Source organism: Lynx rufus, unplaced genomic scaffold (assembly GCF_022079265.1).
Source record: "Lynx rufus isolate CCGP_SWC_20201006 ecotype Redwood Valley unplaced genomic scaffold, mLynRuf1.p SCAF_6, whole genome shotgun sequence".
NCBI lineage: Eukaryota > Metazoa > Chordata > Mammalia > Carnivora > Felidae > Lynx > Lynx rufus.
This window is the reverse complement of record NW_025814878.1, coordinates 114229325-114257275: the sequence shown is the minus strand read 5'-3', so window position 1 is coordinate 114257275 and position 27951 is coordinate 114229325. Positions and strand designations below refer to the sequence as shown.

The 27951-nt window shown below is 42.9% G+C and overlaps 1 protein-coding gene across 1 annotated transcript; it reads left to right on the top strand.

The window, feature by feature from the left end:
• The first annotated feature begins 1608 nt into the window (after window positions 1–1608).
• Window positions 1609–12659, top strand: LOC124529193 (HLA class II histocompatibility antigen, DP beta 1 chain-like). The gene is made up of 4 exons (XM_047103050.1): window positions 1609–1708; window positions 10804–11073; window positions 11747–12028; window positions 12550–12659. The coding sequence occupies exons 1-4, from the start codon at window positions 1609–1611 to the stop codon at window positions 12657–12659; spliced, it is 762 nt and encodes a 253-aa protein (XP_046959006.1).
• Window positions 12660–27951: the final 15292 nt, after the last annotated feature.

The following is a 27951-nucleotide window of genomic DNA, read 5'->3' as shown; positions in this document are numbered from 1 at the left end:
GATTGACTAAGGGTCTCTGGGTTATACCAGATAAGGCATGGAAGTAACTGTACCACTTTATACAAATTACTTGGCCTTTCTGGGCCACAGTTTCTTCATTTTTGAAATGGAGATGGTAGCACTTGTGTATCAGTAATTCTGTGAGGGTGACATGGGAGCATCCATATAAAATGCTTCAGAAAGTTACAGATCTGAGAGTTTTGAATAGACCAATGAAGTTATCAAAGACCATTCTTTTTTTTTTTTTTCAGTTCAACATATATATATATACTTTTGGTAACTTTTAAACACCAAATAATCCCAACAGACAATACAGATAGTTCCTGAAATATACTCCCCCAGAACACACAACCTAAAAAGACAATGACAAAACAAATACAATTTCCAACTAATGTATTAAGTCCTTAAATAAAGTGCTGATGAACTGAATAAAGGCAAATAAAATTATTTAAGGTTTCTATTAGGAAATTGTTCCTGATACATTATAGCAAAGCATCAGGCCCTTTCTGCTACTTCCTGCCTTTTTTTAAAAACCCACTGTGACTTACTGCTTCTCATGTAGAATGGAAATTATTATGTCATTGGTTTATTGTGAGATCTAATTGGGATGATACTCAGAATTTGTGAATCTCTTAAAATAAAGCCTTGCACATAGTAAGGGATCAAGAAATGTTAATTATTACAATGCAGGACTAGTTCAGAACACATGAAATTCTTTATCAAATGCAAAGTATTATTTGCTCCACTAATATAAATTCTGTAATTTTAACAATAAATACCAGAGGAACTTTCTGTAGATCCACCCTCCTTTATTGTAGCTCCAAACCCCTCTATAATAAAACAACACGTCAGAGAAAGATGTACCATTAGACTTAATGTGAAATGATTAGGGAAATTGTCAACAGTAACATTTAAATGTTTAACATTTAAATAAAGGTGCCTTATATCACCACATTCTATATGAAGAGGAAATAAAAGAGTAACAACTAGAAATGAAGCAATTAAGTATTTTTTGCTTTCTGCTTATCTGCCTGGAAACATCAAACAATTCCTCTAAAATTACCAAAGGTATATATAAAAATTATCAAAGGCATAAAATGGTACACATATCATTTGATAACAAATGAATTCTTGTATGATACTAAGAATCAACATGAAGTTTTAAAGAAAAGTTATCCATTCACAAAAGTCACTACCCATAAAAAATACAAGATAACTTCAATGACATATTTCAAAACAATATCATTAAGAGGAAGATGATTTGATTTTTTAATTTTAAATAGGGGATGGTGTTCACCATGGAGGGGGAACAATGTTCCTAGGGAGGAAAATATATAAAATAATCAAGCTTTATGGCTCAGCCAGTTGCTCAAAATGAGAATCTCTCTCCTTATACTGTATTCAGTGAATCTTACACCTTAAAGAATCATGTGCTTTGCCCCAAACTTCTGTCTGGTAAGTGACAATTCCTGATTATTGGTTCCTTTTTCAGAATCTGGCCACTCCCAGAGGCTATAGAAGGCTGTCCAAGCTCTCTGATATCCCATTGAGTGAGAACTGCTCTGACTGCAAATATCTCAGCCCCCATCCTTTCTCCCAGGCTCCAGGATGGTGGTCCTGAGGGTCCCTGGGGCCCCGGGGATGGCAGCTCTCATGATGTCCTTGATGATGCTGAGCTCCCCTTTGGTTCAGAGCAGAGACACCCCAGGTAAGTGCAGAGCTGCTATTCTTGGAGAACCTCCCCTCAGGGAAATGATCTTAGGGGGGCCTTCCATATGGGCCCACTCCCTGAGGAAGGCTTTGGGGCTCTGACATCGTGCAGAGCTGCTAGTCTCACCAGAGAGAAAAGGAAATCAAGGGACAATTGTACCTGGTGATCTGGAGTGATTTGGAGGGACAAGTTTCTCACAGAGGGATCATCAAAATGGCATTTCAACATCAAAGATCAGAAAGGGGAAATTATGGTTAGTTTGCATTGTCCACAATCTGAAGATCTCTCTATCGAATCAGTGCTCCAGGTAGGCGCTCCAGAACCTAGGCGCTGGTAGGTTCTGTGGAAGGATCCGCAGAACCAGGCAAGAACCCTCATTCCACGACCATTGTTGGCCAGGGCAGCAGAAGAGGGTGACGGGCACAAGCTATGGTTAAGGCCAGCAGGATACCAGTTGCAGCTGTCCCTCACATCAGGAGTCGGGTCAGGGCACATCAGGACAGAGCCAGAGAAGAAGTGAGAAACAGGAAATGGCCTTTTCTAGTTCTGATTCACCACCATGTGTGATAGAAAGGTCAATCTGTTTATGTTAAAATTTCTCAGCCTCTTCATCCCCATCCATAAGGCCAGCCCCACTTCCTCCTGAGGATCAGGTACTATGGGGCTCTTTCCTCAATTTCCAGAGGTAGTAGCATCTGAAACTCCCAAATCCATCTGCTCAGACTCCATCCCGATATACCCATTTCTCAGATAGAGGGAAGAGAAAATTTCAGACATTTATGACTCAGATGGACAGAGAGTTGGACAGGGCATCTCAGCCATGCACGTGTGCTTGCACATAAGAGAAGAAATGGAGAAGCGAGAATCCTAGACTGCTGGAGGGGCTGTGGAAGTAGCTGGTGAGATGGGACAGTGTCCCACAGGACGTGAGAGGAGAGGCATCACCATTCTGGTGTGGTGGGTAGTGATAGCAGTGGACGTTGATATGAGTACATTTGAAATCAGGTCTGGGGTCTGCTTTGGAGTGAACAGAGAGTGGTGGGTGGTGGGAGGGGTGGGGTGAAGTGGAGAAGCCAGTGGGTTCAGACATAAGAGGAACAAATGGAATTTCCCTGCCCTGCAAGAGAGACCACTGGGGGGTGGGAGCAAGTGGACCCAGAGCTCTTGGCACAGTTTTGATGCTGAGGAACTCACTGCTGGGTGAAATGTGGAGTCTAGGAAACTTGGACCCAATGGGCCCGGGCATATTCCTCCATTTCCTTCATATGCTTCCAATTCCTCGGGGTTTCCTCAACTTCCAACAGAGCAGAAATAAAAAGAGAGAAAAGGGGAGAACCTCACTTAATGGGACCTGGGTGACACTGAGATTGTTGAGAAAATACTAGTGCCTATTGGATCATGAAGAAAATTGTGGAGAAAGGAAGCATCCAACTCATGGATGAAACAGCTCTAAGAGCCGCTTGAAACATCCTCTGTTCAGGGCATTCTCCATCCTGGCATTTAGGCCCTGGGACTCCGGCCTACCACACACCTGGGCAGCAGAAGACACCTGGGGATTTAAGCTTTTGTTTACTCCCCTTCTTCTGCCTCCCTTTCCCAAGTGAAAGAAGAGGTGGAAAGAAAAGCTATCAGTACTGTTAATAAAAGCTCCTTTTCAAGCATTAATGTCATGCTTCAAAGGGCAGCTCCTTTTGAGCCATTCTGAACAAACCAGGCTCTCTCCCTCATTTCTCTCTGTCTCCCCATAATCTACCCCATCACAGCTTGACAAGGGGAAGAGCTCTAGCCTCCAGTGACCAGGGCCAGACTCTATGCTCTAGGTTTTATTTATATCATTTTATTGAGTTTTAAATTAAATCAAAGTAGTCCTTCAAGGTAAAAAAATAATGATAACAACATCCTTTTTCATAGGTAAAAAAGTTGAGACTCTGAGAAGTTAATTACTTGCCCAAGGCCACACAGCTGGTCTGTGGACATCTTTACTGCCCTGTCCACATTGCCTTCCTTATATCCTATAGTAATTACATAGTCTTAATATGTCCTATTCTGAAAAGATGATTTCTTTTATGCCAGAACTCTTCTAGCTCTACTCTAGAAAATTCAGATGTTTTCAAGAGTTTTACAAACTCTGTGATACTTTTCAAATACACATACAAGACAGTTTTGAGAGACCCTTTGTATGACATTTGTCTGCTTTGAAAACAAGATCTCATTATGGGAAAAAGAAAGTCAATTGCTTTACTTTAAAAAAAAAATTTTTTTTAACTCCAGTACAGTTAACATGCAGTGTTATATTAGTTTCAGGTGTACAATATAGTGATTCAGCAATTCTATATATTACTCAGTGCTCATCAAGGTAAGTGTACTCTTTAATCCCCTTCACCTGTTTCACCCATCCCCCCATCCACCTTCCCTCTGATAACCATCGTTTGTTCTCTATAGTTAAGAGTCATTTCTTGGTTTGTCTCTTTTTTCCCTTTGTTTATTTGTTTTGTTTCTTAAATTCCATATATGACTGAAATCACATGGTATTTGTCTTTCTCTGACTGACTTATTTCACTTAGCATTATACTGTAGCTCCATCCATGTCATTGCAAATGGCAAGATTTCATTCTTTTTTATGGCTGAATGACATTCCATTGTATCTATACACCACATCTTCTCTATCCATTCATCTATCGATGGACACTTGGACTGCTTCCATAATTTGGCTATTATAAACAATGCTGCATTAAACACAGGGGTGCACATATCCTTTTGAATTAGTGTTTTCATATTCTTTGGGTACATAGCCAGCAATGCAATGAGTAGATTCTTATTTCTATTTTTAACTTTTTACTATTTCTGTTTTTAATTTTTTGAGCACTCTCCATACTGTTTTCCACAGTGGCTGCACCAGTTTGCATTCCCACCAACAGTCATAGCAGCATTTTTCTAGAGAAGTCTTCTGAGGCAAGGAAAATAAAGCAAAAACAAACCATTGGGACTACATCAAAATTTTTTTAAGTCAATTGCTTTAAAAAAAGAAAGCATTGCAACCACTACTGAGAACTAGCAGAACCGTGTTCTGATTGAAAAACAGGTGGGGAAACCTCTTAGTGGAACAGGGAATGGAGTTGGATGTGGGGGAGGAGAGCAGGCAGGGCAGGTAGAAGATAGATATCACAGACTCCAAACTGGATGGGGCCAGGGGCTCAGAGGCTGAGAGGGCAGAGCATAGAGCAAGAAGACAGGCTCAGGAGACTGAGAGAAATGAAGTGCTTCTGTGGCACAGCCACTAAAAGTCAAATGGGGCTCCCTGAGGCTTGTGTGGTGGCTCCTGAGGCTACTCTTCCTCCTCCCTGCCTGAGCAACCAGTTGAGCAACTTCAAACTGGGACACATGGAGCCCTGAGGAAGGACAAGGACTCTGAAGAGACCACCCAAATCAACTCTAGTCATCTCTGCAGTGACAGAGACAATGGCCAGACCCCCCCCCCCCCCACACACACACACACCCTTCTCTGACACTTAGGAGGGCCTGTTAAGGCCCCTTGACAGCCACTCAGAGAGGGTCTTGAGCAGAAGGAGAAGCTTCATCTGGAGCTGGGCTCCCCGAGCTCAACCCTGAACTGACATGGTGAGCCTCGTGTTGACATGCTCTTCAAACATCCTTTACTTCTGCCACTGTGCCGCATTGCCCTCATTTCTGTGGTCTGGGAAGTTGTGCCATAAATTCATTCTGGAGTTTCCATTGATGATACATTTTAAGTCACATAGAGAAGCTGCAATTTAAAGACTCCTTCAATAGACAATTGTGGACCTCCAGTTAGATTCCAGGCAGCCAGTAATGTATAATCAACTCTTTGCTGACCAGCATTATGCTGATAACAAAACCAGACAAAGACAACACAAGAAAAGAAAACTGCAGGCCAATATCCATAATGAATATATATTCAAGATCCTCAAAAGAGGGGCACCTGGGTGCCTCAATGGGTTAAGCATCCAACTCTTGGTTTTGGCTCACGTCATGATCTCATGGTTGGTGGGCTTGAGTTCCGTGTTTGGCTCTGCACTAACAGCACAGAGCCTGATTGGGATTCTCTCTTTCTCCTTCTCTCTCTACCCCTCTCCCTACATGCTCATACTCTCTCTCTCTTTCTTAAAATAAATAAATAAATATATAAACATGTTTTAAAGATCCTCAAAAGAATACAAGCAAACCATATTCAACAGCATACTAAAGGAATTATACACCATGACTAAGTGGGACACATCCCTGGGATGCAAGGATAGTTGAACATAAACAAATCAATCAGTGCGATACACCACATTAATAAAACAAAAAGGAAAAACAATACATGATCATCTCAACAGCCACAGAAAAAAACATTTGAGAAAGTTTGGCACCCATTCACAATTAGACTCTCAACAAAATAAGTATAGAGGGAACTCAAACTCAACACAGTAAAGGTCATATATGAAAAGCCCGCAGCCTACCTTATCAATGGAGAAAAACTGAGAGTTTTCCAAGATCTGGTTCAAGGCAAGGATATCCACTCTTGCCTCTTCTTTGCAACACAGTTATGGAAGTCCTGGCCAGAACAATTAGACAAGAAAAAGACATAAAAGATATCCGAACCAGAAACAGAGAAGTAGAACTATCTCTGTTTGTGGATGACAAGCTCATATAGACAGAAAACCCCAAAGACTCAAAAAACAAAAAAACAATTAGAACTTTTCAAAAAATTCAGTAAAGTTGCAAGATGTTAAGTTAACATACAAACATCAATCACCTTTCTATACACAGACAATGAACTGTCTGAATAGAAGTTTAGAAAACAATCACACTCACAATAGCAACCAAAAGTGTGAAATACTTAGGAATAAACTTTACCAAAGAGGTGAAAGACATGTACACTGGAAATTACAAAACATTGGCAAAAGAAATCAAAAAAGACTGGACTGGAAGAATATTCATAGTACCCAAAATGATCTACAGATTCCATGCCATCCTTTTCAAAACCCCAATAATATTCTTGATGGAAATAGAACAAAATAACTCTAAAATTCATATGGAATCACAAAAGATCCTGAATGATCAAAGCAATCCTGAGCAAGAAGAACAAAGCATCACATTTCCTGATTTCAAAATATATTACAAAGCTACAGTGATTAAAACAGCATAATCTATGGGGCGCCTGGGTGGCTCAGTCGGTTAAGCAGCCGACTTCGGCTCAGGTCATGATCTCGCCATCTGTGAGTTCGAGCCCCGCGTCGGGCTCTGTGCTGACAGCTCAGAGCCTGGAGCCTGTTTCAGATTCTGTGTCTCCCTCTCTCTGACCCTCCCCCATTCATGCTCTGTCTCTCTCTGTCTCAAAAATAAATAAACGTTAAAAAAAATTTTTTTTTTAAACAGTATAATCTAAGGTGCCTGGGTGGCTCAGTCGGTTAAGCATCCAACTCTTAATTTCAGCTCAGGTCATGATCTTAGGGTTTGGGGGTTTCAGCCCCATGTCGCGCTCTGTGCTGTTAGCGCTTAGGATTCTCTCTCTCCCTCTCTCTGCCCCTCCCTTGTTCTCTCTCTCTCTCTCTCTCTCTCAAAATAAATGAATAAAGTTTAAAAAAAAACAGTATGATACTGACATAAATACAGACGTATAGAGCAGTGGACCATAATGGCCCAGAAATAAATCCACACATCTACAGTCAACTTATACTCAACAAGAATGCCAAGAACATACAATGGGGAAAAGATAGTCTTCAATAAATGATACTGAGGAAACTGGATATCCACATGCATAATAATAAAATAGGATGCTTATCTCACACCATATATAAAAATCAACTCAAAATGATTAAAGACTTAAATGTAAAATCTGAAATTATAAAACTTCTGGAAGAAAACATACAGGAAAACCTTCTTGACATTGGTTTGAGCAATGATTTTTTGGACATGACATCAAAAGTACCAGCAACAAGCAAAAACAGACAAACAAAATTTCATTAAACTAACAAGCAACTTACTAAATTTACTAAATTTATTTTCAAAGTACAGGAACTCATGTAACTCAATAGAAAACAAACAAACAAAAAACTGATTAAAAAAACCAGCAAAGGACCTGAATAGACATTTCTCCAAAGAAGACATACGGTTAGCCAACATGTATATGAAAAAGTACTCAACTTTACTAATTATCAGGGAAATGCAAATCAAAACCACCATAAGATACCATCTCACACCTGGTAGAATGGCTAGTATCAAAAGATGGAAGAAGATTAATGATTCTAGGATGTGGAGAAAAGAGAACTCTGCACGCTGCTGGTGGGGATATAAGTTGGTGCAGCCATTATGGAAAACAGTATGGAGGCTCCTCAAAAAAATTAAAAATAGGAGTGCATGGGTGGCTCCATTGGTTGAGTGTCCGACTCTTGATTTCAACTCAGGTCATGATCCCAGAGTCCGATGAGTATGGAGCCTGCTTAAGATTCTCTCTCTCTCTCTCTCTCTCTCTCTCTCTCCCTCTGCCCTCTCTCCTGCTCACACTCTCTTGCTCTCTAAATTAATTAAGTAATTAAGTAAGCAAATAAGTAAAATTAGAACTACCATATGATCCAAGATCCAACAATCCCACTTCTGGGTATATATCCAAAAGAAATGAAATCTGGATTTTGAAAAGATATCTGCACTTCCATGTTCACGTCAGCATTATTCACATAGCCAACATACAGACACAACTTAAATGTCCATGGACAGATGAATGAATAAAGAAAATGTGGCATATACACACAGCGAAATAGTCTTCAGCCTCTAACAAGAAGGAAATCCTGACATTTGCAACAACATGGCTGAATCTGTAGGACATTATGCTCAGTGAAACGGGCCGGATGTAGAAAGACAAATACTGCATGATCTTACTTGTATGTGAAATCTAAAATAGTCAAATCCATAGAAGTGGTTACCAGGGGTTAGGGGAGGTGAAAATGGGGAGGTATTTTTCAAGGAGTACTAAGTTTTATGCAAGATGAGTTAAGTTCTAGAGAACTATGTACAGCAATGTGTCTATAGTTGACAGTATCATATTGTGTACTTGAAATTTAAGAAGGTAGATCTTGAGTGTTTTCACTACAAAAAAAAGAAAAAAAGGTAACTGGTAACTGTATGAGATGGTGAATATGCCATTTGGCTTGTGACTATTTCAAAATGTACACGTGTATCAGGCCATCAGGCTTTATCATGATTTTTTAAATTTTAGAGAGAGAGAAAGCATGCACAAGTGGGGGAGAGGGGGAGAGGAGGTGGATTGAGAAAGAGAGAGAGAGAGAGAGAGAGAGAGAGAATCCCAAGCAAGCTCCATGTTCAGCCTGGAGGCCGGTGGGGCTTGATCCCACAACCCTGGGATCATGACCTGAGCCGAAATCAAGAGTCGGACGTTCAACCAATTGAGCCACCCAGGCACCCCTATGTGGTTTTTTATCATCAAATATATGTCAATAAAACTGGAAACATATTTTAAAAAACAAAATCAATTATCTGCCCATTCTCTGATTCATAAGTATTTACTAAGACTAAGGTTAGATGCTGTATACAGATACAAACAAAAGAGTAACTTGCTTTAAAATGTTCAAGTGTAAAGAACAGGATAAGACATGGGAAAAAAATCACATTGTCTGAGTGTCCCTAATGTGATCATTGTGATAAGATTCTAAAACACACAGAGAATGTACTCACCCATTCTTTTTTTTTTTAAGTTTATTTATTTATTTTGAGAGAGAGAGTAAGCAAGAGTGGGAGAAGGGCAGAAAGCGAGGAAAAGAGAGAATCCCAAACAGGCTCTGAGCTGTCAGCACAGATCCCCACATGGGGCTCGAACTCATGAACCACAAGATCATGACCTGAGCTGAAATCCAGAGTCAGATACTTAACCGACTGAGCCACCCAGGCGCCCCACACCCACCCATTCTAATGGGTTTCCTACATAGTTTTTGTTCCTATGCATTCTTTCAAAATATGTATTTCTCATGTGTCTATATATATTTTTTTAACATTTATTTTTGAGACAGAGAGAGACAGAGCATGAACAGGGGAGGGGCAGAGAGAGAGGGAGACACAGAATCTGAAACGGGCTCCAGGCTCTGAGCTGTCAGCACAGAGCCCGACACGGGGCTCGAACTCACGGACCGTGAGATCATGACCTGAGCCGAAGTCGGACGCTTAACTGACTGAGCCACCCAGGCGCCCCCCATGTGTCTATATTTTTAACATTCCTACACAATGTTATAAAGTATATTGTTTTCTTTTTCTGTCACTCAGCATAATAACAATACGATCTGACAAGGGAGTGAAGAGTACAATCATTTGGTTTCTTCTAAGGGTTGCATAATATTCCACGGTGCACATGACAACAGTTTAGGTATTTGCTGTCCCAGGGATGATCACACCGACTGATTTCTGCCAACTCCTCAGTTTCACAAATACTGCCACAGCCAGCAGCAGCCCCTAGCTGTCTCTTTATGGACCTGTGTGAACATTTTTGACGTCTAACAAGTTGTGGGAGTGCTGCATCATATGACATACATCTCTTCAATTTGACCGAGTGTCCCCTGAGTGCTATTCTGACCATCTGAGGCAGCTACACTCCATCAAGCAATATGTGAGTTTTCTCCATACCCCCAGGCACCAGTTTGGAACTATCCAACTCTCTAATTGTTCTGAGTCTGATAGATTTCAGTCTCATTTCCTTCTGAATTTTCGATTTTCTTTCCACTGATGAGCCGCAGTCTGCCTTGCAAGTTTCCTCTCCTACAAATCCCCATCCCGCTCCTTACCTACTTCTCTATCACAGTCCTTTATTTTGCTTGTGTTTGAGTTGCTTATATATTTTAGATATGAGTCCCATGTCAATTGTAGGCATGGCGAGTCTATTCCTATTCCCTAGTAACTTCTTAGTGGTGCACTTTGCTTAACAGAAGTATTGAAATTTAATGTCATTCCTTTCATTCTATTTTTGCCTTGTGATTCACATTTGCTCAAGAAATGCTTCCTCACCCCCCTATTCGTTATCACACTCAGCTATCCATTCTGATATTAACCTCATAGTCTACTCCTCATAGAGCTTTACCTCTACCAGAGGCGGAGTGTCTGCTACGAGTTGAACGGGACACACCGCTTCCTGGAACAATACGTGTACAACAGAGAGCTGTTCGTCCAGTTCGACAGTGACAGCGCCGCGGGGGTGTTTGTGGCGGAGTCTGAGCTGGGCCAAGAAACTGCCAAGAACTGGAACATCCAGAAGGAGTTCCTGGAGCTGAAACGGAGCGCCGTGGACACGGTGTGCAAGCACAACTTCGAGCTGGACGAGGGTTTCACGCTGCAGCGCAGAGGTGACGGGCAGGTGGGAAGGTGACGACTCTGGAAGGGGTGGGCTTGGGCAGCAGAGGAGAGGGGACCCCCCCCATCCACCCCCGAGAGGCCACCCTACCCGGGCTCAGAGCCCGTCATGGTGCACAGGAGCCAAGATCTGTGCGGAAAGGGCCAGACTCCCTGCTAATTAAACACGAAAGAGCGAAGAACACTAGGTTTGTGGATCTGGCTACAAACTTTTTTTTTTAATGAAAATATCAAACTGCAAGATCAAAGGAAATCTATTGACTGACTATAACGTGATTCCGAGATAATATTTGTCAGGATTATACATCCTTTTGAACAAGATGAGAAAATGTAAATTCAAGACATAGCCTGTTCAAACATTTCTGATCAAAAAATATTAGTTACTGTCTCTTACATTTCCAGCAAAAGTGTTAGCACCAACTTTGACCCTCTCCTGTTCTTCTTTGCTCTTTCTTTATTGGGTATGACAAGGTCATTCTTAGAACAACTGAATGTTTCATTCTGTTTTTCCTACTATGTGCTCCATCTTCTGCCTCTAAATACCTTAATAGATATGATTCACAGTTAACATCTAAGAAGTCATTTTGGCAAAAAAAAAAAAAAATCGCTAAATGCACTGTTTTTGGTGGTCTCAGCTGTCATAACAAGATTCTTGTCCCCTCCTAGTCCAGCCTAACGTGAACGTCTCCCCCTCCAAGAAGGGGCACCTGCAGCACCACAACCTGCTTGTTTGCCATGTGTCAGATTTCTATCCCGGCCACATTCAAGTCCGCTGGTTCCTGAATGGACAGGAGGGAACAGCTGGGGTTTTATCCACTAACCCGATCCATAATGGAGACTGGACCTTCCAGATGCTGGTGATGCTGGAAATGACCCCCCAGCAGGGAGATGTCTACACCTGCCAGGTGGAGCACCCCAGCCTGGACAGTCCTGTCACCGTGGAGTGGAGTGAGTTGCTCCCTGAACTCCAGGCTCTGAGGGCTTCTCATTCTGTCTTGTGTCACTCACTATACATTGGGGTCACACCACCCCGTATTGTTCCTCATCAACCTAACCGCCATCTTTGCTGGAGCAGTAAAGATCTGGCGATTCGAGCACACATGTATCCTGCCCTGGGCAGGTCTAAAGGATCTCTCCTTGTCAAAGCAAAAACTCAGAAAGGCAATTGCATTCATGACTGGCCCTCACACATGGGAACTGCCTCCCTCTTCCGTCTCCATTCAGTCCCATAAGCTCGGACTTAATGGGCTGAATAAAACCAGCATTTGCCTCCTGTGGAAGTCATCACTCTGAGGCCCAAAACATTAGCGTGCTGTCCATATCTGCTCCTACTCCATAGTGGCTCCAAGCTTGGCCTTATCCTCTTCCTTTTCTCTCCACGGTGGCTTAGATCAGGGTCCAGGCATCAGACAAGGCCTTGGGGTTGTGGCAGGTGAAGATGGGACTGACCCTGAGTTCATTCTTCTCAGAGGCGCAGTCTGATTCTGCCCGGAGCAAGATGCTGGCTGGAGTCAGAGGCTTCGTGCTAGGGCTCGTGGCCCTCGGAGTGAGCCTCCTTCTCCGTTTTAGAAGCCACTGAGGTAAGAAACTTCTTGAAAGTGGTTGCTACTGTCTTTCCACTGTCTCACTCCCCTCTTCTTCAGTCATGAAGTTGTGACAGAAAAACAAAACAACAGAGCAAAAGAGGCCACTGAAATCAGATTCTGTTAAGGCAAAGACAGCCTGTAGGGAGGAAGACAGCTAGACCGAGATCTGACCCAGTAAGATACCTGAGGCTGTTGGTCACCCTATTCTGCAGGGTGTTCTTTGAAGCCTGGGGTAGACTCACACCCACAGAGTGGGCCCTGCTTTCATTCCCGGTGACACAGGGGCCGCAGTGCAAACATTTGGTTAATTTTCTCACGTGTTGTCACTCTTTACTCTCTCAGTGACCAAATTCATCTTCCCCTCTTACTTTCATTTCAGGACCACAGGGACCTCAGCCAACAGGTGGTATTTCTGTTTCCTTCTTCCTTCTTGGGATATAATTCATTTCATTGCAACATAAGTTTGGGAGCATTCTATAAGGATGCTGTGTTCAGGATATGTCATGGGCAGTGCCCTGAGAATGAGGAGAAACTCTCAGAGGCTGCTCCTTTTTTTTCAAGTTGAGTCAAATTGCCCCCAACTCTTGATCCCATTTTCATCTGTAAGTGGGTGTGGCCACAGAGCATGACTTTGCCCCATTGCTGAAGGAAAGTCCAGAAACTTTTCCATTTTTCTTAGGCCAGCATTCAGCTTCTCTCTATAATATTTTTCTCTCCTGGGACTCCAGAGGGAAAGGGAATGTAGTCTTTGAGCTTAGATTGTTTTAAATTCTTCTTCTTCTTTTTTTAAAGTTTATTTATTTTGAAAGAGAGACAGCACAAGCGGGGAGTGGGGCAGAGAGAGAAGGAGTGAGAGAATCCCAAGCAGGCTCCACACCATCAACACAGAGCCTGCCACGGGGCTTGAACTCACAAGCTGTGAGCAGAAATCAAGAGTCGGACGCTTAACCAACTTAGCCACCCAGACACCCCTTACGTTCTTCGTATTCTTCACAGGACTCCGGAACTGATCTCAACTATCACACGTAGCCTTGGAACAAGTGATTCTGATACTCCTGTTGTCCAGCAATCCCCCACTTCCAAAAAGGATATTATGGCTAAATTGTGCCCCCGACACCAGTTTCTGAATGTCTGCATTTTAATTCAATGTACTTACTCTTTCTCAAGTTCTTCCAGTCTATTGAGGGACCTTTCCTGAGGAACATAAACCATCTAAATCGAATATTGTTGTTCTTTCTTTTTGAGAGGAAGGAGATGATCATGTGGCCATGTTTATGGTTGAAGGGTTTGGTGATCACTGGACAGGTCATTGTTGTTTTACCCAGGCATGGAGAAATAATACACTTCTTGATGGTGATCGATTCTCCTTGTTGAATAAGAGGCCAACTGATAGAGGACCTCCTAAAATTCGCTTTACTTCATTGTAGATGACCAAATTCATTCTGCATTTTTACTAGTTGAGGGGTGGAACCATCACTCCTAGAAATCCCAGATGGAACAGACACTGAGCCTGGATTTCACCACTGACATTCATACAGGACTGATAAAGCATGTCAACCATGAAGAATATGCTTTCCAAGTGCAAAAATCAACATAAGATCAGAATGGCAGCAAATGATATTTGCTCACAGGTGTAGATCACAGGTGTAGTATGTTAACATTATAGTTCTCTTTTTATATTATTCACATCAGGGTATAGAAACAGACTTACCCCATGACTCCATGTTTATCAGATCACCCTAAACTTCCCTTTGAGCCATGCAGTAGGAAGTACATCTCCAGTTTCAAAAGCATCAAAGAAAGGTGATACCAGGTTTTTCAGACATAGGCCTGCTTTATAGAATACAGTTTCTTATGATTTTTGTAAATCTTTTTAGTTGATGTTTGAGACCAAGATAGAAATCATATTTGCTTCAGTCATTTCATGGCATGATGTGCCATCTAAGCCCAAATTTTATATAATAGTAACCAGGAAAACCTCTAATTCCTGTAATATTCATAGATTAGTGTCATTTTTCAAAACCAACAAGGCCTTAACCAAACTTAAAGAATTTTCCTTTCTTAACTGACCTTCTTGCATGGGACTATGTAAAACCAGGGTTTTTTTAATGTTTATTTATTTTTGAGAGAGAGATTGACAGAGTGTGCGTGGAGGAGGGGCAGAGAGAGGGAGAGACAGAATCCGAAGCAGGCTCCAGGCTCCGAGCTGTCAGCACAGAGCCCAGCACGGGGCTCGAACTCACAAACTGCAAGATCGTGACCTGAGCCTAAGTCGGACGCTCAACCTACTGAGTCACCCAGGCGCCCCCCGTTTGAGCAAATATCATTATAAACTATGACCACACGTCAGTTTTTGGTGATTTTAAATATCACAAGATAGACATCTTGTGATCAAGTAAGAGGCCATTTCAGGGGTCTCCAAAACCACCCAGATTAGGTGAATCACTAGGAGGATTCATATAATTGTACTCATGGCTGTGACTTATTACAAAGTTTATGAAGCAAAGTCATTCAAGGGAAAAGGCACATGGGACAAAGCCCAGAAAAACCAGGTGCAAGCTTCCAAAAGTCCTCTCCTGTTGGAGCCGCAGGACACGCTTAATTCCTGAAGCCATGAGTGTGACCACAGGTGTGAAATACTGTCTGCCAGGAAAGCTCAGCGCTCGGCGCTCAGGATTTTTACTGGGGCCTGGTGGTGGAGGCACCCTCTGCCTAGCACGTTCCAAAATTCCAGACTCGCAGAAGGAAAGCAGGTGTTCAGCATAAACCAATTTTTATACAGTTTAGACACAATTTAGGCATATTCTTAATGGGTCTGGGAATGGTGGGAACCCTTTCAAAATCCAAGTTCCCAGATGCCAGGCAGGGACCAACCTTGTAAGCAGACCTTTCAAAGAATGTTACTGCTTTTCTGCACAGGAACAAACCATCCATTTTGCTGACAATTTTCAAAATCACACGAGTATCCATTTTTATCAAAGAAAGACATACACTGATACAGAAAACACCCTTAAATCCTAGTTTCCTGGAAACACAGGTTATTGCAGAAGACATGGAGCTAAATTCATATAATTATTTTTCATTCTTGTTATCATGATGTGAAATTATTATTACAAATGTTTTATGAATTTCTATTAGCATTTAAGCAGTTTTTAAAACACTTTTTTAATGTTTTTACTTATTTTTGAGACGGAGAGAGACAGAGCATGAGCAGGGGAGGGGCAGAGAGAGAAGGAGACACAGAATCCAAAGCAGGCTCCAGGCTCTGAGCAGTCAGCACAGAGCCCAACGCGGGGCTCGAACTCACAGACTGTGAGATCATGACCTGAGCCGAAGTCAGATGCGTAACCCACTGAGCCACCCGGGCGCCCCAGCACTTAAGCAGTTTTTAAATAGTAATCCCTGTGCCCAAGATGCGGCCTGAACTCATGACCAAGATCAAGAGTCACATGCTCCACTAACTGAGCTAGCCAAGGGCCCCTGGATTTAACAGTGTTTGAAAAGCTGAAGTACAAAGGATGCAGATGAAAATATTCTATTCTCTGAAGGTTTTGGGTTTTTTTGTTTGTTTGTTTGGGGTTTTGGTTTGGTTTTGGTTTTTATTTTGTTCAATGCCATGAGAAATTACACGTGTCTTCTAGTCTGTGATGTTTCTAGCAGAGAGTATAGTCTCCCAACTCTCGGTGTCCCAAATGAGAAAGTGAAGCTGTAATTCAGTATATCCACTGTCAATCATCTTGGAAAACAGAGGGAGGCAATCCAAAGAATTTCACATCCAAGAAGTTTGACTCTGAATGAGACTCTCATTGCCTGCCCCTGCCTAAAAAGGAGAGACTTCACTATTTGGGATGTTTTTAACATTTATTTTTGAGAGAGTGCGTGCATGCAAGCCAAGGAGGAGCAGAGAGAGAGGAGACAGAGGATCTGAAGCAGGCTCTGCACTCACAGCAGAGAGCCTGATGCGGGGCTTGAACTCATGAACCACGAATCATACTTATGAACCATAAGATCATGACCTGAGCCGAAGTCAGAGGTTTAACCTACTGAGCCACCCAGGAGCCCCTGGAATTTTGATAAGAAACAAACAAACCTTTTCAGCAGAAGACTGATAAACCAGCATTTATAATGCCTAATAGTTAATTTAATATTATCTTCTGGATCCCTACAGATGCATTATGTTCTGCCTTTTTAATAAATATGAGCAGTATTTCAGCCGCAAATATATATTTACATATATTTACATATATATGTATGTTATCTTGAGTCATAATTAAAAGGGACTTAGTTTACCCTCTGCTTATAAAGCAGCACCAGTACATTAATTTAGGGTTTGACAAGGAGAAGGAGGCCTCCCTGATTTTTGGTTTGGCCAACAATTCCTCCTAACATGGTATCATCAGAGGACAGTCATAACACTGTGAGTTAACTCTGAATTCTTACCATTGAGTAGGGTTCTGAAGCTTGCCCTCTTGAAGGTAGAGGACTGTCACATGTAAACATAATAGGTAATTTTTTTTATAACAGGTAAATTATTTAGTGCTTCTGTCCTTTCCTCTTTTTTTATTTTATTTTTTATTTTTTTTCAACGTTTATTTATTTTTGAGACAGAGAGAGACAGAGCATGAACAGGGGAGGGGCAGAGACAGAGGGAGACACAGAATCTGAAACAGGCTGCAGGCTCTGAGCGGTCAGCACAGAGCCCGATGCGGGGCTCGAACTCACGAACCGTGAGATCATGACCTGAGCCGAAGTCAGATGCTTAACCGACCAAGCCACCCAGGCGCCCCTTTTTTTTCTTTTTTAATCTACATTGATGCTGTATTTGAAACAGTTCTGAGTTTAAGCGTTCTTTCTTGTATCAAATGAGTGAGGACTCAAAGCAGAGAGAGAGAAAAAAAGGTAAAAAAGTACTTCTTTAGTTTGAAAATCACAGATGGAGTGCCTGGGTGGCTCAGTCAGTTAAGCATCTGACTTTGACTTAGGTCATGATCTCGTGATTCGTGGGTTCAAGCCCCACATCAGGCTCTTGTAGTCAGCACAGAACCTGCTTTGGTCCCCCTCTCTCCACCCTTCCCCTGCTTTCTCTCCTCTCTCTCAAAAACAAACATAAAAATATTCTTAAAAGAAGAAGAAAATAAAATCACAGACAGTTTATCTTTCTACAACTAAATTAGGAGGGAAAAAAATGAAGAACCCACTGGTACCAGGTAGAAGCAAGAGGCTTCTAGGGTTTGGCATACATATTCAGTCACTGTGAATTTCCACTGTTTTTCCATGCCAGAACGTACAACAGAGACTTGGGAAGGTATTTTTAATCCTCATGAGTAATGTTCTAAGTTTTCTGAGGAAAAAGCCAGATTACCCATTGCAAGGATCCGAATGACTTTTAAATCGTCTCTGAAGCTCAAGAATGTTAAATAAGAGCCCATTGCCACCTCGTGGCCAACAGTGGAACCTACACTTGGAATAAGAAGTGAGGGAATTTGTCAATTTGGGAATACTCCAACATTTTTAACAAAAAAGTTAGAGAAAAAGTTAGGCGTACAGAAACCAAAATAAATGTGGCCAAATGTAGATGCTTTGGCAGCGCCAGCGCTTCTGTGCTTTGGCTATGCCTTTAACAGCAGCTGTGAAAATATGCTAATCATTGCTCTGTCACTAAACAAACCCTGATCACATTTCTACATAACTGAATATAAGGAAAACATACCAACAGAAGGAAACCCTTCAACATCAACTTTGGAAAGGAGAAGGACTACATAACTAGAGAGCGCTAGTATCTGTAAAGTTAGTGGGATCATCGGAAAACACCTAGAGAGAGCAGTACTGTCCGATAGAACTTTCTGCTATGGTGGAAATGTCCTGTGTCTGAGCTGTCCAATAAAGCAGCCACTAGCCACATGTGCTCTGAAAGTGCTAATAGCATTGAAAGTGCTAATAGCTAGTGCAACTAAGGAGTAGAATTTTTTCATTTAATTTTAAATTATTTAAATTTAAATTATCATAGCCATATGTGACTAGTAGCTACCATTCTGGACTCGCCGAGTATGGTTTACAATCTTTCTCTAAAAATATGTAGACTCCCTCTTAGTAGCTTTCAGTGGAGGCAGGACCACCTTCAGGCAAAACTGCTAGAAAATTGAAAAATGAAAAGGGATTTGAGAAGCAAGGGAAGATGCAAATAAAATGCCTGGTCAGGTCACAGCTCATTAGATTTGGGGATATCAGAATTCCAAAACCAGACCCACTAGCAAGTTTAAAAACTCACAAAAGAGGGGCGCCTGGGTGGCTCAGTCGGTTGAGCGTCTGACTTCCACTCACGTCGTGATTTCGTGGTTTGTGAGTTCGAGCCCCGCGTTGGGCTCTGTGCTGACAGCTTGGGGCCTGGAGCCTGCTTCGGATTCTGTGTCTCCCTCTCTCTTTACCCCTGCCCTGCTCACGCTGTCTCTCTCTGTCTCTCAAAAATAAATAAATAAACGTTAAAAAAAATCACAAAAGAGGTTAAGGAAGTATCAACAATCCAATTCTACCACATACAGACGCCACAGACATAGAAATAATCTTGGCAAACCTTCAACTCACGTGGTTTAAAAGTGCTGGGAACCAAGCCAAAGGGAATCACGAAGACAAAGAACTCATAAACGTTCCCAACACATTTCTCCTGGTACACATGAAAAGGGGGCACTTTAGCACACCTCCGCTGATTCGCCCTGTGAGTTTAAAGAGCTCTGCCTTAAAGATCAAGCCAGATCCTCCCGTAGGACAGCACAAACGGCCCCAAGGTCTGTCCCTCCAGACCTGTTGCAATGTTAAATCTGTCTGGAGACACCCTAGACTCTATTAAAACACTTCTGAACTAAGGAAAATATCCTAGAATTCTAGGAACCTTGGGATACGGATCAAGAGCAACTTTCAATTAGGAAAACCTAACCTAGTAAGGGGGCTATTTTGAATACTGGGGCACGTGGAGGAGAAAGTATCTAAGATGATGGGTTGAAGTAACATTAAAGGAGATTACAGGAAACCAAAAAAGTTTCAGTGGTGACTTCACCCTTCCCTGGGTGTTTTATTTGAATTTACTAATGCAATTCTGGAAATGGGAAAAGCTTCCGCTTTGAACCTCTGGGATCCCACTTTCTACCAAAAAAAATACATATATATGTAAATCTGAAAGTGTCAAGTCTCTAGGAGAATATGTAAAATATAAATCATGATAAAATAGTTGGAGAAACTGGAGATGCCAATCCTACCAATAGAACTCGTTGACAGCTTATTCTAGCCAGTCAAAAGGTAGGTGGATCTCGGGTTAACTGTGAATTATAGCAATATTAGGAAGATTAGCTAATCCTTACTTAAGCAGTACTTACCAAGCACCAGGAACTGTTCTAAGTCCATACATTTAACTCACCTAGTTGTAAAAATAAATAAATAAAATGTGTTTAGCCCTGTACCTGATATCATTTCCTCAGTAAAACATCTTGCCAAATCAGTCCCTGATCAGCATGCATGCATCCATCTGGCTGATGTATTCTTTTTAATGCCAATAAATTATGTTCACCACCAGCCGTTTGCTTTCACTCGGCTGCCCCAACAAGCCACGCTGGCTATATTACCACAGTAAATTCTTCTACCCTGAGGCATAATCCCATAAAACAGAATTTAAACAGATGACCTAAATCCACCTCAAGTATTAAAGTTGTTCATTATACTTAGTGACACGTTAACCAGGGTTCACTTGAAAACAATTGTGCCCATGAGGAACTTCTTTTGAGGGGGAGAGGAGCTATCTTTCATCTTGATTATGGTGGCAATTACACAATGAATGTTTGTCAAAACTCATAGAACAGGGCGCCTGGCTGGCTCAGTCGGTTGAACGTCTGACTTTGGCTCAGGTCATGAGCCCGTGGTTCGTGAGTTCGAGCCCCACATTGGGCTCGCCCCTCTGCCCCCTCTCTCTCTCTGCCCCTACCCCACTTGTGCTCTCTCAAAAAATAAATAAACAAATAAACATTTTTTAAAAACTCATAGAACAATCCAGTTAAGAAGGATAAGTTTTACTGTGCATAAATTATATCTCAGTAATCCTGATTTTTAAAAAGCACTGCACCCCAAAACTCTGTCTTCCCCTATCGATTTTATGATTAAATTTTCAGTAAACTTTTGGGAAGAAAAATTCTTCCCTTTGTCCTTGAAACTCCCTACCCCCAAAAAAGAGGAACATGAATTAATTGGTATGTTTGAATTCTGAAAACTGCATACATATCCCACATCCATATTAACCTTGGGTCTCTTCACCAAATTCGTAAAAATGGCTCCAAACTTAGATGAGTCCTTAAACCACAAGATACCTTCAAGCTGTGCTAATACAGCAGCCACTAGCTACGTTGGCTATTTAGGTTAATTAAAATTAAATGAAATTAAAAATAAAGTTCCTTAGGGGCACTAACCACCTTCCAAGTGCTCGATAACCTCATGGCGTTAGTGGCCACAGTATTAGATGGCACAGATGTAGCATATCTCTGACATCACAGAAAGTTCCATTGGCTAGTACTGCCTTAGAGGCCAAACAGGTGTATAGATCACTGGAGTTTTGAGCAAGGAATACATAACTATACGGCATATATCTCTGAGAATTCAACTGGATGGCATTGCTAACAAACTACAATCATCTTGAAAGGATACACACTGGAGCTATTCTACTGATGTTCTAGTAAGGCTAATGACCTCAGACCCTCAAAGACAGGCGTATTAATAGAGGCAACTCATGGCGGAGACATGGAGGAAAGTGTGTTGCTGTGTCTTAGATACAAGCTCCAGGTGCCTCCAAACCAGCTTCCAAAGACTTCAAGGAATCCCTAGTGGGAAGTTTGCCAGCAAAACAAAACAGGCAGCCTGTTTGTTTTTAAACTCCCGCTTAATGCTTTGCCTAGAACCGGTAGGTAGATTTCATTGGAATGTCCTTCCCCCCCCCCCCACACACACACATAAAGGCAAAAAAGATGTTTTTAAACTATTGATTTGAATGGAAATTATGACACCGCTTTACTGGTAAAAGCCACCGCACAATCCCCCGGTTTCTGGACCTTACTCAAGAAATTGTTCAGAGACAGGGGCGCCTGGGTGGCTCAGTTGGTTAAGCGGCCGACTTTGGCTCTGGTCATGATCTTGCGGTCCGTGAGTTCGAGCCCCGCGTCGGGCTCTGTATTGACAGCTCAGAGCCTGGAGCCTGCTTCAGATTCTGTGTCTCCCTCTCTCTCTGACCCTCCCCTGTTCATGCTCTGTCTCTCCCTGTCTCAAAAATAAATAAAACGTTAAAAAAAATTAAAAAAAAAAAGAAATTGTTTAGAGACAATGGCAAGACAGAGAATTCTAATTGTTCCCCAATATCCATAATCCCTGATTCCTTGATAGAACTTTCCATTTTAAGAGGGCACATGGGCTTCCAGAGTAAGCACTAGTTTTCCACCCTCCTCTCCAGTTAGGTACAAATTCTGTCCAGCAAACCGTAAGCGGAACTGCTGTGTGCAACTTCTGGAAAGTGGCCTTATAAAAAGGGAGAAGTGGGTCCTTCTTTGCCGTTCCCCCTTTCTGCTGATTGGAATACAGACAACGAAAGCTGGAACTCAAGCAGTCACATCGGCCGGAGCAGGAAGAGTAATGGTGAGGCCGGCCGAACAAGACAGACGGAATCTGAATCCCTGGGGTTCTGCGTGAGAACGAGATAAACGTCTGTCTTGGTTAAGCCATTACTGCTCCCGGGGTTTTCGGTTTCTCCCAGCTCAACCCAAGCCGAAGCGGTACGCACCTCACGTCTGGCTCACAGCCAAGACGTAACAAGAGTAGACGCCCAGACATACAAAATGGCGCTCTCACTGTGTGTGCATCACCCTCCAGCATCAGATACAGGAAGATGACGGAGTGCCTTCCTCCAGTCCTGGCACAGGCCTCTCACTGACAGCCTGCTCAGAAGCTCTTCATCTTCTCGGTAATCACACCTTACGCGGTGCCTTGTCCCACGCCGCACGCCACCACGGTGCTTGTTAGTAAGGAGCGAAGAGGCTCCGCGAGCCTCAGAAACGGGACGGGGAAGGGTATCACGCACTGCCGCGCGTGCCGGTGGGCGGGTGCTGAGTGTGGGCCAGCCCTCAGGACCTGCTGGAGATTTATTTGTGGTCATAAATCAATAGCACGCTTCAGTGGCAGTTATACTTTTCCCGGGCCGCATCTTAGCGCGCTGGATATGAGACTTAGTATCTTCAAAATACCTGCAGTACCCTGAAGTTGCTCTTTAAAGACGCAACAATGCGGTATTGGGCGTCCCTACCGCCCAAATGGTGTCAGATACTACTTTTTTTTTTTTCTAATTTGTTTATAGCTTTATTTTATTTTATTTTATTTACATCCAAATTGGCATCTAGGGGCGCCTGGGTGGCGCAGTCGGTTAAGCGTCCGACTTCAGCCAGGTCACGATCTCACAGTCCGTGAGTTCGAGCCCCGCGTCAGGCTCTGGGCTGATGGCTCAGAGCCTGGAGCCTGTTTCCGATTCTGTGTCTCCCTCTCTCTCTGCCCCTCCCCCGTTCATGCTCTGTCTCTCTCTGTCCCAAAAATAAATAAACGTTGAAAAAAAAAATTTCAAATTGGCATCTAGTGCAACAATGATTTCAGGAGTAGATTCCTTAGTGCCCCTTACCCATTTAGCCCATCCCCCCTCCCACAACCCCTTCAGCAACCCTCAGTTTGTTCTCCATATTTATGAGTCTCTTCTGTTTTGTCCCCCTCCCTGTGTTTATATTATTTTTGTTTCCCTTCCCTTATGTTCATCTGTTTTGTCTCTTAACGTCCTCATATGGATGAAGTCATATGATTTTTGTCTTCCTCTGACTAATTTCACTTAGCATCATACCCTCCAGTTCCATCCATGTAGTTGCAAATGACAAGATTTCATTCTTTTTGGTTGCTGAGTAATAATCCATTATATATATATATATATATATATATATATATATATATATACCACATCCTCTTTATCCATTCATCCATCGATGGACATGTGGGCTCTTTCCATACTTTGGCTATTGTTAATAGTGCTGCTATAAACATGGGGGTGCATGTGCCCCTTAGAAACAGCACACCTGTATCCCTTGGATAAAAATACCTAGTAGTGCAATTGCTGGGTCCTAGGGTAGTTCTATTTTTAGTTTTTTGAGGAACCTCCATACTGTTTTCCAGAGTGGCTGCACCAGCTTGCATTCCCATGGTGTCAGATAGTTCTAACACACCTTCTCTTAGTTGACGAGTGTCATGTTTGACAGTGACATAAAACAGAACAACAGTTATAACCAAAAAAAAAAAAAATGTGCTTATAGTTTAGCCAAAGAAAATATGTAAGAATCTGCCCAGTGGTGCCATACTTTGCTGACTTAATGGCTAACCTGGTCTAAAATTAACACCATTGTTCAGCTTTGCAAGTCCTGCCCGGGGAAGGAAGTTGGATATTGACTTCCCACATACTGATTCAACTAATGTGTGGCAGACACTGTGGTTTGGCTGACCCCACACCACACTCGTCCTAACCCCTTGTTCCCTTTCCCAGACTTCCTTGCAACTAGGGATGGCTGTGTGACCCAAAAGCAGAAACTTGCTAAAGCGATAGATGTGGCTATCCCTATAACTTACTTCTTCCATCTTGGGTGATGGAGGAAGTGATAGCTAGAGATGCAGCAACCACTTTGGAGACATGAAGTGACAAGCATATGGAAGGAAGGGTAACATTGTGAGATAGTGAAGTACAAAGATACAGTCTGGGGTCTGATAGCATCGACCGACAAGTGGTCAAACCAACACTAGCAGATGTCTTCCTCAGATTTCTTGTGTTATGAGAAAAATTAATTTCTATGTGCTTTTGGCCACTGTTATTTGGGTTTTCTGTGCCTGCCTTTGCAGGCATTTCTGCTGGATGCAGCAGGTCCCAAGAGGCCCTTTCAGACCTAGGGCATTTGGTGGCCTTTCTCCCTCTGTTCCTTTGCTTATTTCTTACATGCATGTCTCTAAGCAGAGGTTTGCAACCCAGGCTGCATTTTGGAACCCCCTGGGGAACTTGTACAAAAGTACCTTTGCCCGGGCCCCATGCCAGATTAATTGAATCCACATCTCTGAGGGTGGGGACAGGGCATGAGTAATCTTTATAAGAGTTCTTTTAGATTAGTGATTTTCCATTTTTACCCCCTGAGGATCCTCTTATACTCTTAAAAATTATTGAGAACCCCAAAAAGCTTTCCTTGTGTATATGTTATGTTATATATATTTACAGTATTCAAAATGGAAACTGAAAAAAGTAATATTTAAAAAAAAAAAAACTTTAGGAGCACCTGGGTGGCTTAGTCAGTTAAGCATCCAACTTCACCTCAGGTCATGATCTCATGTTTTGTGAGTTTGAGCCCCACGTCAGGCTCTGTGCTGACAGTGCAGATTCTCTCTGCTTGGGATTCTCTCTCTCTCCCTCTCTCTATGCCCCTCCCCCACTTGTGCTTTCTCAAAATAAAAAAATAAACTTAAAAAAGATAGAAAATGAACTTTTAGGTTGAAGAAAATATCTTAATATATCAATATATAATATTGATAGATTTATCTGTATATGAACACAGTCATAAAATAGAGTTTTGCTTTTTTTTTTTTTTTTTTGAGGCAAGGGTCCAGAAAGGCAAATGTGCATAGAGCCCACAGAAGTCATAATGCAGCCCTCGATATCATGGTCATGGTCATGTGCTAAAGAGCAAGTCAGCAAAATACAAACAACAGAGATGCTGGACTCTGAGATTAGACAGCTCATGATGTTGTGGCCGCAATGGCGGAGTGTGACTTTGGGTTGGCCCTTTGGGGCAAGGATGAGTCAAGGAGTGCAAGTGTGGTCATGAAAGGGCTGGCCGGATCATGCTGGTCAAAGGCATAGAAAGTGGTCTGTATAGGGGCACCTGGGTGGCTCAGTTGGTTAAGCGTCCAACTTCGGCTCAGGTCATGATCTCATGGTTCATGAGTTCGAGTCTCACATTGGGCTCTCTGCTGACAGTACAGAGCCCTCTTTGGATCCTCTGTCCTCCTGTCTCTCTGCCCCTCCCCTGCTTGCGCTCTCTCTCTCTCTCTCAAAAATAAAAAAATAAACATTAAAAAAAAAGAAAGTGGTCTGTATAGAGGGAAAGACAGCAAACACCTCTTGGGGTGTCTTCTCAGTAATCCTACCTTATGTGGGAAGAGTGTCCCCAATACCTCTCGTACACCCACCCTAGTGCTTCATATAAATTATCTGTTTGTTGTTATAGTGGGCCACCAGCCATAGAAAGTTGGTTCTCAGGGAGACAGCTGACCTGTCTGCAAGCTAGGCCAACCAGACGGGACTCCAGGAACCTGAACCACGGAGCCCAGAGACACAGAGGTTGGAAGCAGATTGACCAAGTGGTGTTTGTGGCCACACTCAGGGACAAAGTCCATGAAGCTCTGAGGTCTCAAAACTGCCCTTTTTCTTCTGTACTAAGTCAACCCTTCCTTCAAATACTGAGTACCCTGGTATTTTTGTAAGAAATTTCCTTTCGAGGGAGCCTGGGTGGCTCAGTCGGTTAAGCATCCAACTTCGGCCCAGGTCATGACCTCACGGTTTGTGGACTCGAGCCCCACATCGGGCTCTGACCTGACAGCCTGCTTGGGATTCTCTCTCTCCCTCTCTCTCTGTCCCTGTCCTGCTTGTTCTCTCTCTCTCAAAATAAATAAACTTTTTTAAAAAATCATTAAAAAAAAAAAAAGAAATTTCCTTTGGGTCTTAAGCTGTTTTAATCAGATTTTATGTTTGGAACAAAGAGAAACTTCAGAAGTACGAGGTCTTGACAGCACTAGAATCAAAAGTTGAAAGGAGAGCAGTGTGCCCCAATCACCAGTGTGTCGCCAGTAACCAAGGCAAGGCGTTTGAACCAGGGGGGTGTGGCCAGTTCCCCTCCCTTGTCACTACAAGGGGGATTACTGCCCTGTAAACCAAGTGCTATCCCACTTCACAGACGGGAAAACTGACGCTCATAGTAAATAAGCACCCCAGTTAGAAGCAAAACACCACTGGCAAGCTAGATGCAGGAGAAGCCCTTGTTAGGAATGCAGAGAGGGGCATCTGGGTGGCTCAGTCGGTTAATCATCCGACTTCAGCTCGGGTCATGATCTCACCGTTCGTGAGTTCGAGCCTGGCATCGGGGTTGCTGCTATCAGCACAGAGCCTGGTTCGGGTTCTCTGTTCCCCCCTCTCTCTGCCCCTCCCCTGCCTACTCTCTCTCACTCAAAAATTGAAAAAAAAAAGGAATGCCGAGAGATCTCCTGCCGGCTATCATCAGCACCACCCTCAGCCCTAAGTCGGCTCAACCCTACCCAGCCTGGACCATTTGCCGCTGCAGACTCTTCTGTCTGACCCCCTCTGTCTGTCACCAGGGCTCCAATTAAAAGTACGGTGCTACTTCCCACCCTCTGCTCAACCCTAATATGTCTGAAACCTGTTTCTTAATTTGTAATTTTTACTTATGTGTTTCTATAGATTTTCAATTCTGAAAAGTAGGGGAAATACTGAGGTATTAATAAAAAGACGGGAAAGTTGCAGAGCCATAAGAAACCTCTACCAGCCCTTGTGGTACAGGTGTACCCGAGTTAGTGAGCACTTACCCACCACGTGACCCACCAACAGAGCCCAGACCATGGGGAGCCATGAACGTAACACAGGAATATACCACCACGACCCACGTACTCTGGCCCCAGACCCTGCGGAATCCCAGCCCTTTAGAGCTGAAATGGCAAGACCTGGAACATGACCTTTACGCCAGCTGCCATAGTATCCAACATGGCTTCTATCTGTTACTCTTTAGAAAACCACACACCGAGTTCATGGGATTCACAAGGCCTTCCGCGCAGATGTTATTGAGAGGAAGAGAAGCCAGAGCGAAGTAAACAAATGGATTGTCACAACAATTTGTAGACCAAATGCCCATCACCTGAGGGAAGGCGGTGGAGGGAAGGCGGTGTGGTGGGTTGGCTCTCAGGCTTATTCTACACTCTTGGCTGCTTGAGGGTAGCCCTAAAGGAGGTGTCCCTACAGATGTCCCTGGTGTTCATTCAAGGACCAGTGGACAGTTCTTCCCTACTGAGATGGCAGTAGGGGGGAATGTGAGGGGGGGAAATAAGAAAAGAAAGCCAACTGCAAGCACCCAGGGGGTGATGTCAGCTCACTTGAGCAGATGTGGGCTGGGAAATGTGATCCTGGCC

Excerpts from the sequence above, each read along its gene's own strand:
- LOC124529193 (XM_047103050.1), top strand. The coding sequence starts at position 1,609 with ATGGTGGTCCTGAGGGTCCCTGGGGCCCCGGGGATGGCAGCTCTCATG. Across the intron at positions 1,709-10,803 it reads TCAGAGCAGAGACACCCCAG|AGCTTTACCTCTACCAGAGG; the intron begins GTAAGTGCAGAG and ends TACTCCTCATAG. Across the intron at positions 11,074-11,746 it reads TTTCACGCTGCAGCGCAGAG|TCCAGCCTAACGTGAACGTC; the intron begins GTGACGGGCAGG and ends GTCCCCTCCTAG.